The sequence below is a fragment of the Diadema setosum genome, chromosome 7 (assembly GCF_964275005.1).
Source record: "Diadema setosum chromosome 7, eeDiaSeto1, whole genome shotgun sequence".
In the NCBI taxonomy this organism is placed as follows: domain Eukaryota; kingdom Metazoa; phylum Echinodermata; class Echinoidea; order Diadematoida; family Diadematidae; genus Diadema; species Diadema setosum.
The window spans coordinates 13,269,662-13,285,868 of record NC_092691.1 but is presented as its reverse complement, the minus strand read 5'-3'; the positions used below and the strand labels follow the sequence as shown (position 1 = coordinate 13,285,868).

At 36.2% G+C, this 16,207-nt stretch overlaps 1 protein-coding gene across 1 annotated transcript in view; it reads right to left on the bottom strand.

Moving 5' to 3' along the window:
• Positions 1-6,885: 6,885 nt before the first annotated feature.
• Positions 6,886-16,207, bottom strand: part of LOC140230874 (zonadhesin-like) — a 50,919-nt gene continuing 41,597 nt past the window's right edge. Inside the window, exons 18-22 of the mRNA XM_072311019.1 lie at positions 13,410-13,571; positions 12,160-12,381; positions 11,456-11,521; positions 10,931-11,068; positions 6,886-8,713 (exon numbers count right to left, since the gene is read on the bottom strand). Of these exons, the coding sequence (XP_072167120.1) occupies positions 8,553-8,713; positions 10,931-11,068; positions 11,456-11,521; positions 12,160-12,381; positions 13,410-13,571 (749 nt within the window). The 3' untranslated portion in view covers positions 6,886-8,552. The remainder of the gene's footprint in view (positions 8,714-10,930; positions 11,069-11,455; positions 11,522-12,159; positions 12,382-13,409; positions 13,572-16,207) is intronic.

The following is a 16,207-nucleotide window of genomic DNA, read 5'->3' as shown; positions in this document are numbered from 1 at the left end:
TACCTCGCCGCCACGTTTTCGAAGGAGAAAGAAACATTCCTCTTATCGTTTGGTAGGAAAAAAGACCGCGAGACAAGGAAATGACTCGAGAATTGATGATCAAACCCCTTTCCTGTTCATACAATCAATAAAAGATACAGGACACAGGGGGAGGGTGGGAACTGCCAGATTTAAGCAAAATAAAAGATTCTCAGAGACTAAGTAATGATACAGCGCGTGATGAAAACATGTACTTCATGGTCAACTATAGTGTCACACACGCACACGCAAACTTCAGAGATGCTTTCAAATATTTTACAGAGGTACCACGCGTCCTTATACTCCAAAAAGCCTAGGGTGCTGCAGCACCCCTCCACTTCCGGCTCCCAGGGGCCTGAATATAGACGTCGTAAACACACGATCTGTTTCCCGCAGATGGTGAATAGCTCAAAGGAAGTATTTCCTGCTAGGTGTGGTACGTGCTGCACCATTACCAAGTTTTGTAATCCACTAATTAGCATCTGTTTTCTGTTCTCTGCAATGTGCATTTATGTTCGTAGTAAGCTTTGTCTCTTCCACATTTCATCGTGATTGGTCATTTCTTTCATCTCTCTCACTAAACGGGGTCTAATGACATGATTTGATATCAACTACTAAACAAGACAGTAAAAAAAATAAAATAAAATAGAAATGTCGCGACGGCGAGTAGCATGCCTCTGCCATAATGCATGGTTCTCCCGATAGGTCTACAGTATGTCTTGACAATGTGTGACGACAGTTTCACATAATATAATTGGCAAAAATGAAAATGACACGTTTTTCAGAAATGTGCCGAGTGTTATTCTCCTTGATCTAGGTTTCATTATTATGGTATATGGTATGGTATCTGCAATCTCTCCTCTGCGGGGACCTCCAGGTATAGTAAAAATCCCCCACCCATCGTCCCACTCGTTGTAAGACATTACAATCTCGAGCCTGCCGCACTGAAAATTATGGCGGAACTTTTAATCAAATAACTTCACCATTTGTCTGCCATTATACCAAGATGATTCAGATGATTCCTATATATTCCTAATGCACATTCCTAGGTCAGGTTATGGATAGAAATCACATTATTTCGTTTACCCGAGATTTTGCCCCCCCCCCCAAAAAAAAATGAATATATATATATATATATATATATATATATATATATATATATATTATAGAGGAATGCATTAAATGCCAATCTTGATTTTAATTGAAAATCCGAATTTTCGGTGGTCCTCCCCCGAAAATTCGGATTTTTAATTAAAATCAAGATCGGCATTTAATGCACTCCTCTGTTGTGACATTATTATTGCTATAGTACTGGCAATACGCGGAGCAACTACAATATATATATATATATATATATATATATATATATATATATATAGCTTATCTTCTTTTCCTATATATCAACCCCAAAACATAGTAAAGGAAACTTCTTGCACACTTTAAAAAAAACTAGAAATGTCGCTTTGGCGACTGGTATGCCTCCGCCATAATGCATGATTTTCCCAATAGGTCTAGATAGTACATGTGGACAATGTGTGATTACATTTTCACAAAATTGGCAAAATATTGAAATGACAAGTTTGTCACAAATGTGTTGAATGTTCACCTTCCTTGACCTAGGTTTAATTGGATGAATAGGAGAACATGTATCTAGGGATTTAAGGACTTTAACCCGACTTTGACCCATTCATACATTTAGGCATTGAGTAATTTTCAAGGTACAGGTGTGGAGAAAAAGTGCAATTTCTGAATTGATTAGTAAATTGTTACCATTTTCATCTGGCCCTTGACCCTAAAATTCATAAGATAATCACTTTCAGGTAGAACATGCATAATATGTACTTAGTTTCAAGATAACTTGAGCCACTTCCGAGATATGGAGGAAAAAGTTAGTTCAGCACTTTCACTTGATCTTTGACCTTTTGACCTTTGAGGCAAAAAAAGAAGAAAAAAAAAAACTTTCCAGAGAATTTCTATTAGGTTACACATGTATGCATACACCAAGTGTAAAAAAAAATAACCCTGCTGGCATTGCATGATAGGAGGGAAATAGTAAAATTTTGAAGTGTTGCACTTGACCTTTGACCCCTGACCTTTGACCCCATGAACCCTACATTCTCTAGATAATCACTTCCAGTCAGTATATGTATATACTATGTTCCATGAAGATACCTTGAACAATTTTCCAAGGTATGGAGAAAAAAAAGAAGTTTTAATATTTTTACTTGACCTTTTGACCTTTGACTTTTGACCTCATGACCCAAACTTTCACCAGAGTATCTTAATTGGGTAATACATGTATACACTAAGTTTCAAGAAAATATCTTCAGACATTCAATAGATATGGTGGAAATAGTGAAATTTTATGTATTTGACCCTGACCTTTTGACCTTTGACCTTTGATCTCATGACCCAAACTTTCACCAGAGAATCTTAATTGGGTAATACATGTATACACTAAGTTTCAAGAAAATATCTTCAGGCATTCAATAGATATGGTGGAAATAGTGAAAATTTATGTATTTGACCTTGACCTTTTGACCTTTGACCTTGAGCATGTGCACCCAAAAGTTGATAGGCACAACTTCACCCCCTAATACACATACATGCCAAGTTTCATTAGGATACTGCAACAGGTTTTGATAGTTACCTTGTCCACAAAATTCATTACGGACGGACGGAAGGACGGACGGACAACCCGAAAACATAATGCCTCCGGCACCACTTCGTGGCGGAGGCATAAAAATAAAACTGCCTCCGCCATGAAGTGTCGGAGGCATTGTTTTCGGGTTGTCCGTCCGTAATCAATTTTGCGGACAGCGTAACTAGAAGACCGTTTGACGAATCCAAATGAAACTTGGTATATGTTTGAGTGGATGAATTTGTGCCAGTGCACAGTTTGGGTGCATACGCTCAAGGTCAAAGGTTAAAGGACAATGCCAAAATCTCATATTTTCACTATTTCCCCCATATCTATGCAATGCCTGAAGGTATTTCCTTGACACTTGGTGTATACATGTAAGCCTACATGTATCACCTGATTAAGATTCTCTAGGGAAAGGTTTGGGCCATGGGTCAAAGGTCATATGAAAATGCTAAATCATTTCACTCAATGTTCCATCATGAATCTCTAGCACATATACTTGTACTGCCTGACAGTGATTTCCCTGGGACCATTTGGGGCCATGGGGTCAAAGGTCATGGGGTTAAAGGGATGGTTATATGGTAGTGACAGAGGTGAGGATTCAGCTTTTAACAATCTGCAAGATACAACTACTCTCTACAATTGAAAGTTTATTCGATGAAAATCGGTTTTGAAATGACTGAGATATCCAAAAATGAGGGAAGACAAATTAGATGCGAATAGAAGTCGTAGCCTGTCGCATTTTGTTAGGATTTTTTTTTCCTTTTTGTGACAAACCTGTCATTTCATTTTTTTTTTCACCACTCGTATGAAACTACAGTTGTATAGTCACATACTGTCAAGACTTACTAGAGACCTATTGGAAGCCCCATGCATTATGGTGGAGGCATAACAGTGGCAATAGCGACATTTCTAGTTTTTCTTGAATGGTACGAACAATATCTGCATAAATGCACAATTGGACATGCGACCAAGCCTCATACACGTCCTGCGCTATGTCTCAATTATGCCGATCAGGGAGGCGTTTCATGGCGTATCTAAAAGGCTCTATTTGGCAAAAATGCATCCAAGGTGTTTGTCTAGACCATTAATGTGTAAATGCCTACACATGGATACACTGTAAATCAAGATCCTTACATGAAGTGTTCCTTTCCAAAAAGGTGGTACTTGTAATTCCATTTTCGATGGTAAGGAGAAAAACATGGATTTTAATTTCACATTTGTCTGCGCCTCCTCATGCAATAACTTCATGTCCCATAATAGTATCCCCCAAAAAGGAATAGAGAGAGTTTGACTATTGACTAGGATTGATTGATTTTTTTTTTAAAGTCTTTTTTTTTTTAGATTTTGTAGATTTAGCACCTTGTGGTACATTTTTTTTTTTTCATAGTGATGTACAACATGTAAGTGGTGGTTTAGTGACTAGTTTCTGTGATTTTGTGTATTTTTCTTGAATGATTAAATAATGATATTACATGTATAAATCTCCACATTTCCTCCCATTTTTTCCACTTCTCCAAAGAATTTGTATGCTAAGAAACGAAACATTTCAGTCAATACTCAAGTACTAGCAATATGTGGGTCATCTGGAAAGCTAAACAAGCAGGAAAGCTCGTCAGCTCGGCCTTACGTACTCTGGGGTCAAAGTCAGGTTAAGCACACAAGCTTCTGATTGGATCTTTCTTGATTTAGCACCTTTTGGAACGAAACTCAATTTTCATGGCCTGATATCCATAATTTCTTTTTAACAAGAATCTTAATACAATGTACAGCCAAACGAAACAGTCTTAGTGGCCACCTGTTTATAGCGGCTACTGAATGAAATCCCCCCCCCCCGAAAAGCCCTATTAAAGGGGAAATCCAGTCCAAAAATAAGTTAGTCTGATAAGAAAGAGTAAAATATTACAAGTTCAATGGTATAATTTTCATCAAAAAAGGATGAAAAATAAGGAAGTTATGACATTTTAGAGTTTTGCTATTTTGGAGGGACACAGTTTTTGAACAGTCAATATGAATATGCAAATGGCAAAGTGAGCATGTCATTCCCTCACAACTTCCCATATCGTTTATACAAAATTTTTGGAAATTTCCAGTTTTTCATTCAAACGCAATTATGCCCGAAGCTCAAATCCTGGTATATCTAACTGATCACAATATTGAAGTTATTCAACCAGGAATAACATCATGTTTCACACTTCCATGACAGAAACATTCATATCCACTGTACAAGAACTGTTTTGCAGAAATAGAGAAAAATTCTAAATGTCATTTAACTTCCTTATTTTTCATCCGATTGCAGTCAATTTTTACCATTGAAATCATAAGATTTTACTCTTTTTTTATCAGACTAACTTATATTTGGACGGGATTTAAAGACCGTGTGTATAGATGCTACCTGTCTAACGTGGCCAGCGGCAACAAATTTTGTTTCCCACGGTACATTCTAACCTGTCTATAGTGACCGCAGACTCACATGGAGTCTCAGCCGAGCCGACAATTCAGCATGCTTTTCTACTTTGTTGCTGTGCCAGTCATTCATGGGCAACGTTCAGTGATCGTCAAAGCTACATACAGTTTCATCACTCATACAGTCATAACGATGCACTAGTGTAAGGCTTTCTTCACAACTGTATAATTGCTACTGTGCAACAACTTGATAAACACCGGCATTGTTCAATGCATGAAACACACGTGTGCGTACATATACTACATGTACATGTAATTATGTACTTACACGTAGATGTATACAACGATGATACAAGTACATGTAGGCAATGTACACAAAAGTCAGATAATCTGTCTATAGCGCCCATCTGTCTACAACAGCCACTTTTTCGTCTCCCTTGGGTGGCTGCTATAGACTGGTTGACAGTACTTTAAAGAGTACAATGCATGGGACTACAAAAAATGAATACATTTGATGAAATATGGATTTAGCATCTTATGGAAAGGAGCTCTTAAACCACACACACACACATATATACATATATATAATATATATATATATATACACATATACATATATATATATATATATATACATATATATATATACATATATATATATATATAAACACACATACACATATATAATATATATATATATATATATATATATATATATATATATATATATATATATATATATATATATACATATATATATATATATATATATACACGTACAGTTGAACCTCTCGTATCCGGACAAGTCGGGACCGGGGCTCATCCGGATAAGGGATTTGGCCAGATACGGGAGACTCAATGCTTTATACATGTACATATACATACACATGTACTGATGTAGCCCATTGTAGTACCACATGTAGTAATGTGTATACTGCAACCTTTTCATTGTTACATTTGGGGATGTTTCGGGATGTTGAAATGTCTGAAGGTAAGCAATTTGGAAGGAAATTTGATGCAATGTATGTTAATCATATTGGAAGTAATATGTAATTCATGCGTGTTTGGGTAGGAGTTCTCAAGGAGTTGGGAATCCCCCTTTCTTCCCGTAATTATAAAAAAAAATCACGGCGAGATTGCGTCCGGATAATAGAGAGATCCGGATAAAGGGAGGCCGGATAATAGAGGTTCAACTGTATAAGGTATTAGCATTCCATGACCAAGACCTGGCTTTGATTCCCGGTGAAGACCAATTTTTCAACGTGTGCTCTTTTTCAAGAAAAAAAGGAGGAACATAAAGAGGAATGATAATTCTAAGCTATGTGCCATCTTCTCCTTTGCCATATCTCATCTAGAGAGAGAGGGAGAGAGAGAGAGAGAGAGAGATATCCCTGGGGTTGACAAGACCTTGTATTTCAATTGGTATACATCAAAGACACCTCCTTACTCAGTTTGGAATATTAAGAATACTGATTTAAATTTCACAACAGAACAATTGTCAATGTGATCCAAATTATTGCTCCCATTGCACTTGACATCAAGACTGATATCACTTTGCAAAATTGTAGCAAAATTGAAACAGTTTGCTCACTATTCTAATAGTTGTTTTTTTTTTTTTTTTTTTTTGGGGGGGGGGGAGAAATGAGGTCTTGTCACTAGAGGGACAACATAAAATCTATTTCAGTTAAAAGCATTCTTAAATTCAATAATTGTCATTGTTATATGTGACAATAACGGCATTTTATGGTCGTGGTCTCAGAGCTAATACAAATAACAAACACACAGATGGAAAAAATAGACATTAATCAAACTGACCATTTTTTCTGGCTTTTTTTGTCAATTTATTCTAAGCCCATGAAAGCCATCTGAGAAGTGAATAGTACATTTTTGTATGTTAACACCAAAAAAGTAGAAAACACCCACACACTGTCTACAGTCACTGCCAAAATAACCTTTTTTTTTTTTTTTTGCATTCACATTTTAACAATTCATACACCCTCATTGAATACTGCTGTTTTACTCTTCACAGGAACTTCTTGGTATTAAAAAAAATTACAAACGTATCAACAGAAAGAACTGAGCTGATTCCTTGCACTTAATTGCAGCATTAATTTTTTATCTGAAATCATTTTCTGACCAAATTGAAGTCATCTTCTCTTTTTAAATACTTTCAAGAGCTACAAACCTTGAACTTCACATGCTACAGATACAGTGATGTGTGTTGATCATAGTACACGTAACTCCAAGATACATATTAAAAAAACATGTATGTCATGAATGTGAGAAAATTTACACAATCCAACTTTGGATCTAAAATAGGGGGTATCTGAACTAGATGGATGTCCTAAAATCAAATGTTCTTTTTATTTTTCAGTAACACATGCTCACACACACACATACAAGATTATATCACATTATCTATCCTGTTAAAAAAGTGAAAAGGTTAAAAACTTGGTAGTTTGTGCAAGTCTCCTATGCAAAACACAGTCTAAAGAACTGAAACATCATATCACTTTGCAAAGATTGGTTCACTGCTTTCTGAACTTTTTCCTACTTGTGGCATGTAAATACATCTGTGTCTAAGTCACCAAGATACACAGGCACCTGAATGCACTCTGGAAAGTGCCACATCATGTAACAGTAGCAATTAAAACAACACTCTTCATCAAGACATCTGCTTTTCTATATCACAAGACCTTCTGTCAATTCCTTTTACATATGTAAAACTTGAAATAAAATTATGCAGTGTTTTGACAGAACAAGTACAAAAACAAGTACAAGAACAAGTAGAGACACAAGTTGTGCAATTGACATTTTTTTCTTTGTGTGTGTGTGTGAAGATAACAAAAATTTGAACACATGGACAGGGGTGTATTCATAACCATCCCCAGAATCACGGAGGGTGCTAGGAGCATTCAGGGAGATAATTATATGTTACATGTACCTCAGAAAGTGAGAGATAATAATTATGAAATAAGAGTAGCTCTGATATTCACTCATGATAATATGAAGAGACATCAAAGACACAAACATTTCATCCTATCATACATTTTAAAAAGGATTACGAAACACCAACTATTTTACAACCATAACCAAACATATTCGCTCTTCAGAATTTGATTTTACTTAGATTTGAATTAACATAAATAACGTTAGCATTCCTGAGAAATTACTGCCTTTGGAGAAAGGGGGAGGACAAGAGCTTTGAAATATCTTCTTCTTTTTTTTTATACATACATCCCTTCCTTTTCAACAGGTCAGCACACAGACTTGAATAAAAAAAGAGCAGATTCACAGAAATGTTGATGGTGGTATGCTTTATGCCAACCTTGGAAATGAGTTTTGTGAGAGCATATCATATTCAATGAGAGACTTCTACTCAGTTTTTTACTTTTCTTCCTGTTTCTCTTTTATTTATCTTTTTTTTTTACCCCATTGATAACTTCATTCATGCTGTGCAATTGTTCTAGTCTGCATATGCCTTTCACGCAATTGGACATCTCGAGCTGGCACCTGAAATGGCCAACTTGACGGAAGCACTGAGTTTGACCACCAGAACATTCTGGTCAAGGATGATTTTCTTCCTCCGAGGATCTACGTCCAGGAACGTATTGGGGCCATTTGCAAAGATGACGTAGCGTTGCTCTGTACCAGATAAATAGTGTAAGAGATTTATTTATCACCTGTTTAAAACCATACCCAAATCTGGGTATCAAAAAAGTGGACTTGCAATGAATGCTTACAACTTGCAGTCATCATTTATGAAGTATGTAATAAGCATTGAGATAAAACAAGATAAAGAAAATGCCATGAATAGGTCGTCATAGGATTCACTTTAGTCTATATTTATAAATAATGGGCAAGTCCAAGCTATTTTGCATCAGTATCGTGGGACATCAGAAGAAGTTTTATCCCTATACTGCACTGTTAAGATTGAAACTTGACAAGTTGGGCTGCTTTTGATAGCTAGTAGGTATCTTCGTTCAAAACAATAGAAATAATGAGAATCACGCGTTCAGTATTTAATTTATGCAAATTTATTCTCCAATAACGCGTGGAACCAGAAAGATTGTCCTTTTTTTGTTCTTTTACTTTTTATCTCAATTATTGTGAAAATACTTGGTATACTATAAAATCATTACAAACATCTTTTTCTACAACAATAACTGTACCTGAAACACAATATTTCAGAAAAAATCATGAAACTGTTTTCTCTCAAGGTCAATTATAGAAAGATAGGTATAGTAACGCGTGGGACAAGTAACGCGTGGGACATTTTTGTCACTATGAATATTGTGATGTGAATTGCACATTTACTCAAAGAAACATTAATATGTGGTACTAATTATCTAAATAGATGTATTTCAAATAAATTCTTGCAAATTTCAATGATTTAGACCCACCAGAACAATAGATATAATAAAAAATATGAAATGCCTGTGTTATCCTTTACTTTTTGACATTTGACTTTAAATGTGACCTTGAAAATAGCGTGTAATGATCTTTTGTGAATTATTTATCCAAAGTGGAACTTTTCACCAAATTTCAAGTCAGAATTCAGAAAATTACAAAAAAATCCCTCAATAATGTACACATTTCCCATAGAAGACTAAGATTTAGTACACTTCCGCTGACTTGTACACAAATCGTCCCACGCGTTACTGAAATGTCCCACGCATTACTAAATTTGATTAAAAATTGTAAGTATGAGAATTACCAGACTAACTTTGTATCTCTTGGATATGATTAGGTCCATTGTGAATTTGGTCATTTGAAAGTTTCAAACCAATTAAATTAGTAACTTTTATGCAAATGAGAAATAATGACCTAAAAAAGTAACGCGTGGGACATGCTCATTTTGACCCATCCCTCATTTGCATATTTAATCAGTTGAGAAACTGAAAATCACAGTCATGATACAAGTAACTTGTTATTCAGACTTAAGGTCACCATACTTATTTTCATAAAAACTTGCAAAAATGAAAAGATATAATTTAAAATGCAGAATTTTTGAATGTCCCACGCGTTACTCTAAATTTTAATTTATGCAGATTAATTAATTTATTGCTGGTTATGCGGAAGGATTTTTCCTTTTTCTTTTTGAAATTCATGTATTTTAACTTCTTAGCTTTAAAGGGGAAGGCTAGTAACTGATCAGTGGGAATCAGTGGAAATGCTGGGAGATGATTGTTCCAATCCTTATGGGATTCATTCAAGAGTTCATTGTATATCTATTGTTGTGTGGAAATGATTTGCTTCAGAACTGTCCCATATTCATGTAATGTGCAGATTAATACTCCGTCACTGACCAGGGACGCTAACCTGGAAGCATTAAACTGCACATTACTTGAATATGAGACCATTCTGAAGCAAATCATTTTCACACAACAATAGATATACAATGAACTCTTGAATGAATCCCATAAGGATTGGAACAATCATCTCCCAGCATTTCCACTGATTCCCACTGATCAGTTACTAGCCTTCCCCTTTAAAATGATACCAAGTTTATGTAGATTGACCCATTTTGAATTTTCAGTCTTGTGTGATCTTGGACTTGCCCTAGTATATACTTAGAAAACTCTGGGTGCAAAAGAAAGGGGTATAGTTTGCTCACCTTCATCTACAGAATTAAAATACAGAATAGACATCTATTACCTCAATGTCATCCCAACAAACAATACAAAAAACAAAACAGACGAAAATGAAACAATCTGTTTCCATTCACCTATGTGACTGATTTTCAGTATGCATGTATCTAAAAACATATTTCTCTTTGTTTGACACATAATATGCCATTCATAGAAAACGCAAATGAAAAACAGAACAGGTTTGAAAAGTTGACAAATAGTTTGGACTCACCCGTTTCAAAGAAAGGGGTACATTGGTCTGCCATCTCAAATTTGATGATGTCTCTGGATTGAGTGTGTGGATTTTCAGTGTACTTGAGGTCGTTCAAAACTCTTGCTCGTCCATCAGGTCTTATCTTCACAAGGAAGACTGCAATGTAAATGAGAGAGATGGTGGGAAAGGTATAGTAGGTTGACACATAACAATTAAAAACTGGTGACTGAAACAAAAGAATAATGAAAAATAACAGCTGGTCCCGAGGACTTTGTTATAACAGAAGTTGACTGTATGGTAACTGTTTCTAGTCAATAACATTTGCATCATACATTGTATATACATGTAGGATGTAGCACCATCATATATCTAGATGGAAAAAGAGGCATCACAATTGACAGGAAAATATTTGAAGTGCCATACAAATTAAGAAATAACGGATCCACTACTGCCCTCTTTGTTAGAATATGGGCACTCATGCATGATCATCCATACACTCAAGCACTCAAAGACACCGAGGTAAGAATTGTATGCTGAACTCACTGTGATCTGATCCGCACTGTTTATTCTCCATGTCCCCTGGCATAACCTCAGAATAGATTGGGCATGCTGTGGTCATGGGGAAACAGAAGAAAAACACATAAACACTGTAGACTTGTCATGTGTTTTAAAACAACAACAACAAAAGCAATCAACACCTATATACAGTAAGACAGTAACACCTGAACACTTAACGGGATATTTTGCCCTATGGCCAAAAAAAAAGAAAAAAGAAAAAAAAGAAAAAAAAAGTGATTACATTAGCTGAAGGCTACATGAGATTTCTACCTCTGAAAACGCAATGTAACATACACTGGTACTTCTAGTGACTAGGCAACATCGCTCACTAATTTGAGAAGTCTGACCTCCATTTTGATCTATTCTAACCAATGGGCAGTTTGCAACTTTTAATAATATTCATGCTACATCTTCTTGCCTGTACATTCACATTCAATGATGTCCTTTCACCTACTGATCCATCTTTGTAATCAGGAATAACAATGAAATCACAATCATATATTTCCAATGCCTGTTACATGTCAAGAATAAACCTCCCCTTCAAAAAATAAAACAAAACAAAAAACGAAACAAAAAACCCCAACAAAACAAACAAAAATAAAACAAAACAAACAAACAAACAAGAGGATTTAAAGTTAGAAGCAGGATATATGTCTGCCCCTGTATTGGGATTGTGAGATTTTACTTACGACTGAGAGTGCACATCTGCTCCATGACTGAGGGGAGACAGACGGATCCCCCACAGCCAGAGTTTTCACAGCACAGCTCCCCTGAAGCACAATCCTCATTGGTAGAGCAAGCCGCCCCACAGGTCTCTGCTGCTTCGGTAGCAGCAGGGCACATGGGTACAGAGACACCGCTTGCTGGCAGGGGAGTTGGCTCGGGTGGGAAGAGGTGAGCATCAGGCTGGGCTAAAGCATATTGGAAAGACAATGAAAAGCAATAACAGCAACAGCAAATGAAAAATATGGCTAAAAATGATAACATATTTTTGAATGATGAAGGTCAATAAAGCCATTTATTTGGCAAAATAAAACACAAAGGCATCCCATGTTTGTATTAGGATGCTTATACATGAAAATACTGTACTTTACAATTAAACTTTACATTACACAATATAATAAGCAACTCCTTAAAACACAGCTGTTTAATTCTCAATTGTGAATGAAGCATGATTGTTTTAATTTGAGTTGTTTTGTATACATAACTGCATATTTTGTACGTGATGGGTTTTTTATGTTCTGAGATTAATTTTGTAATGTATAGTAAAGCATTTTGTTTTTGTTTGTATTTCATTTGCTCTGATAAGTTATCATATTTGAATATTGTATGGTTGTATTATGTACTGTTCATGCTGGTTATGTAAGAGCGCCATGAGCATCATTCTTGATGGACTTCAGCGCATTGTAAGAGGCCACTATTATGATTATTTATCATTATAATGAAACAAAAGATAATGATTTTGCAGTACATATTACTTAATGTTAAGCAAAGACTGAAGTGTGGCCTATCGCATCTCAACACCTCATTTTCTATAGAATTTATACAACATAGCAAAATACCCTTATCAGGAAACTTTGAAAATAGATTAGGTTTTTGGAGATAGAATAAAGAGTTCAGGGCAAAGTTCAATTTGAACTTTTTTTTTTTAAAACAAAAATATTACTAGTGGTGTAAAGAGGACACATACATAACATGGATGAGGTGAGGATGACATACCGTTTGGTACTCTGACACAGCTCCCATTCACACACATAACTCTCAACTTCCTTTTCCTCTTTTGACATGACCTCAGGAGTAGGTCGTACCCTTTGCAGCACATTATCACATGAAAGGAAAAAGGGGTTACACTTGCTAAATCACTGACCAAAATTCTACTAAAGTAATAAACAAAGGATTCGGGTCATATCTCATCCCTGCAGTGTGACAAGATACTTACGAACTGGGAAATGTGGGTAGTGGCAAACATGGCCGCATGAATTAGGGCAGCACCTGCGCTCTCCCGGACAGTCGTAATCACTGCTGCACTCTTCGACACAAGTCGATGCTGAATCCTCCAATTGGAATGGACACATGCCAATCTTTGGAGGACACTGGAACACTGTCATGTGGCAGGAAAGACAAAGGAGAAATAAAACAGTAAGAAAAAGTGTTTTCTTTTCTTTTCTTTTTTTTTAGGTCATGTACAGAACTTCATTGAAAAATAGAACTGAGAAGTATACTGCTATGCACTATGTAAATTAAAGTACAAGCTGTTTCTTTTCTAACCATATACAACACTTTTACAAGAGTGAGGTGATATCCATAGCTGGACATAGTCATTCTAGGATTAATATGCAATAGATCAACATGATATTGATTAGGTAAATACAATCATATTCATGCTACTAACAAAGCTGCTGAAAATGACACAAAAGATATCATAGTGAAAGAAACAACGGAACAATCACAGGTAAATCCCTGGACAACACAAAGCAATGAATGTGCTTAGTACCATGGCAAAGTCACTGTGAGTGACAAGATACTGATGATGGATATAGACAGACATAAAGAATTGTGGCAATGTCATTAGTTCTCAGATGGGAAGGCAACAACAGTTAAGAAAAAAAAAATGATGGCATACTAGTGTACAAAGTTGTTCTCAGTTTCAGTACACTCACTCTATGATGAAAGATATTAAGATCTTACAAAATAAAAGCATGAACAAATTTACATGCAGAGCATGACATGAAACATTTTCCCCACATGCCCTAATGGGCATTTAGGGACGACCCCATGCTTGTGACATTCCATTGCCAACTCATGTTAATTGTCTGACAGTGAGTTCTAGTTGCCCATGGCAAAGCCTGCAATGGGTTTGTGAAATCCTGACGGGCTCATTTCATTGAGACATGCAATTTTCCCTACTACACAGATACAATTGTAGATAGCAACTGTGCTTCTTGTGATGCATTTGGTTTTGGTTTTGCCTTGGGTCCTGGATTTCTGTGCTGTTGCTTTTTCAATAGCAATCTTCAAGGATCATCTACAGCTTGTGGCAATGTGATGACATAAGGAAAAAAAAAAAAGATGTCCCTGAGCTGAAAAGTATTCTTGCAGATAAGAGGAATTCCATACAATTGAAATATAATATGTACTGCTGCAAAAACAAACAAACAAACAAACAAACAAACAACCAACAACAAAACAACAAAACCCAAGGAAAATTCTCAGAAGTAATTCATCAACAGATCAGGATCTTACTTATGAGAAAGTGGTGCAAAATGTACGGTATTTTATGTACCATTGTGAACTGAAAGTGATAGTGACTAGGTTTAAAGATAATATAAAGTTTTGGTACCTCAAAAGTTTCCCTGAATTTCCTTGTCTTAGTTTGTGTTTCAGGTTAAAGTACCTTTCATATAACTAACACTGTGAGACTTACTCACCCCAAAGTGCTCTCATGCCTTAGTAATCATGCAATTAACTGCGTCCAGCAGCCCCATACGCATAGCGTAATGGGGCTGTGCATTGTAGCATTCAGGACATCTTATCCGTTCATGGATTTGAAATTTGTGCGCATGTGATGTGTGTGCGTGAGCTGGCCGTAGTATTCAGTGTAGCTCTCCCAAGGTCCTCTCGACCGAGTCACATTAAGTCATCAATTCAAACAGAAAGGGACTATTGGCAGAACCAAACCTTGCCCGAAGCCTGTTTTCAATACTTCAACTTAACTGGTAAGTCTTCAAATTGAAGAAATTTTTGGATTTTACGTTGATATTTACCCGCGATACTAGTCTGTCATGATCCTGAATGCTACAATGTGAAGCCCCATTTAGCTATGCGTATGGGGCTGCTGGTCGCTTAGCTATGCGTATGGGGCTGCTGGTCGCAGTTATCATGCAATAATGGTTTCGTACCATACATGTACTACTGAGTACCTCGCAGTACCACGGCGAGTCAAACTAACGGCTCTGGTACGAAACCATTATTGCACGATTACTAAGACATGAGAGCACTTTGGGGCGAGGAAGTCTCACAGTGTTAGTTATATGAAAGGTACTTTAACCTGAAACACAAACTAAGACAAGGAAATTCAGGGAAACTTCTGAGGTACCAAAACTTTATATTATCTTTAAAGGAAATATTGTGTAATAGTGCAGTATGCTCTCCTGACATAAATGATTTATGCAACATCTGTATACGTGGTAGTAAGGATTGCAGCAAACCTTCAGAAAATGGATGCATGTACACATTTTGCAGTTTTGTTCCACAAAAACATGGCAATTTTGAGGGTTTCTAACTGCGAGGAACGCAGGAGGGAACGGGTAGGCCAAGTCACAAATTCAACAGATTGGGATGGTATCTATACATCTTGATGGTGTTCATGAACCACCTCACTGCCATCAGTAAATGCTCAAAATACAATGGGTAAACAAAGAATGAAATTCATAACTTTTCTTTTCAATTCTATCACAGGTTTACACCTTTTTCCCCTTGTATATATTTTATCATAATACATGTACAACCAGCGACTCACATGGGTAATCAAAGCGGATCAAATTGACAACTTTTCTCTTCGATTCTGTCACAGGTTTGCAGCTTTTTCCCCTAGTATATATTTTATACATAACAGATTTATACCTTTTTCCCTTGTATATATTCTATCATAATACATGTATAACCAGCGACTCACATGGGTAATCAAAGTGGATGAAATTGACAACTTTCCCTTCAACTAGCCATCACAGGTTTGTA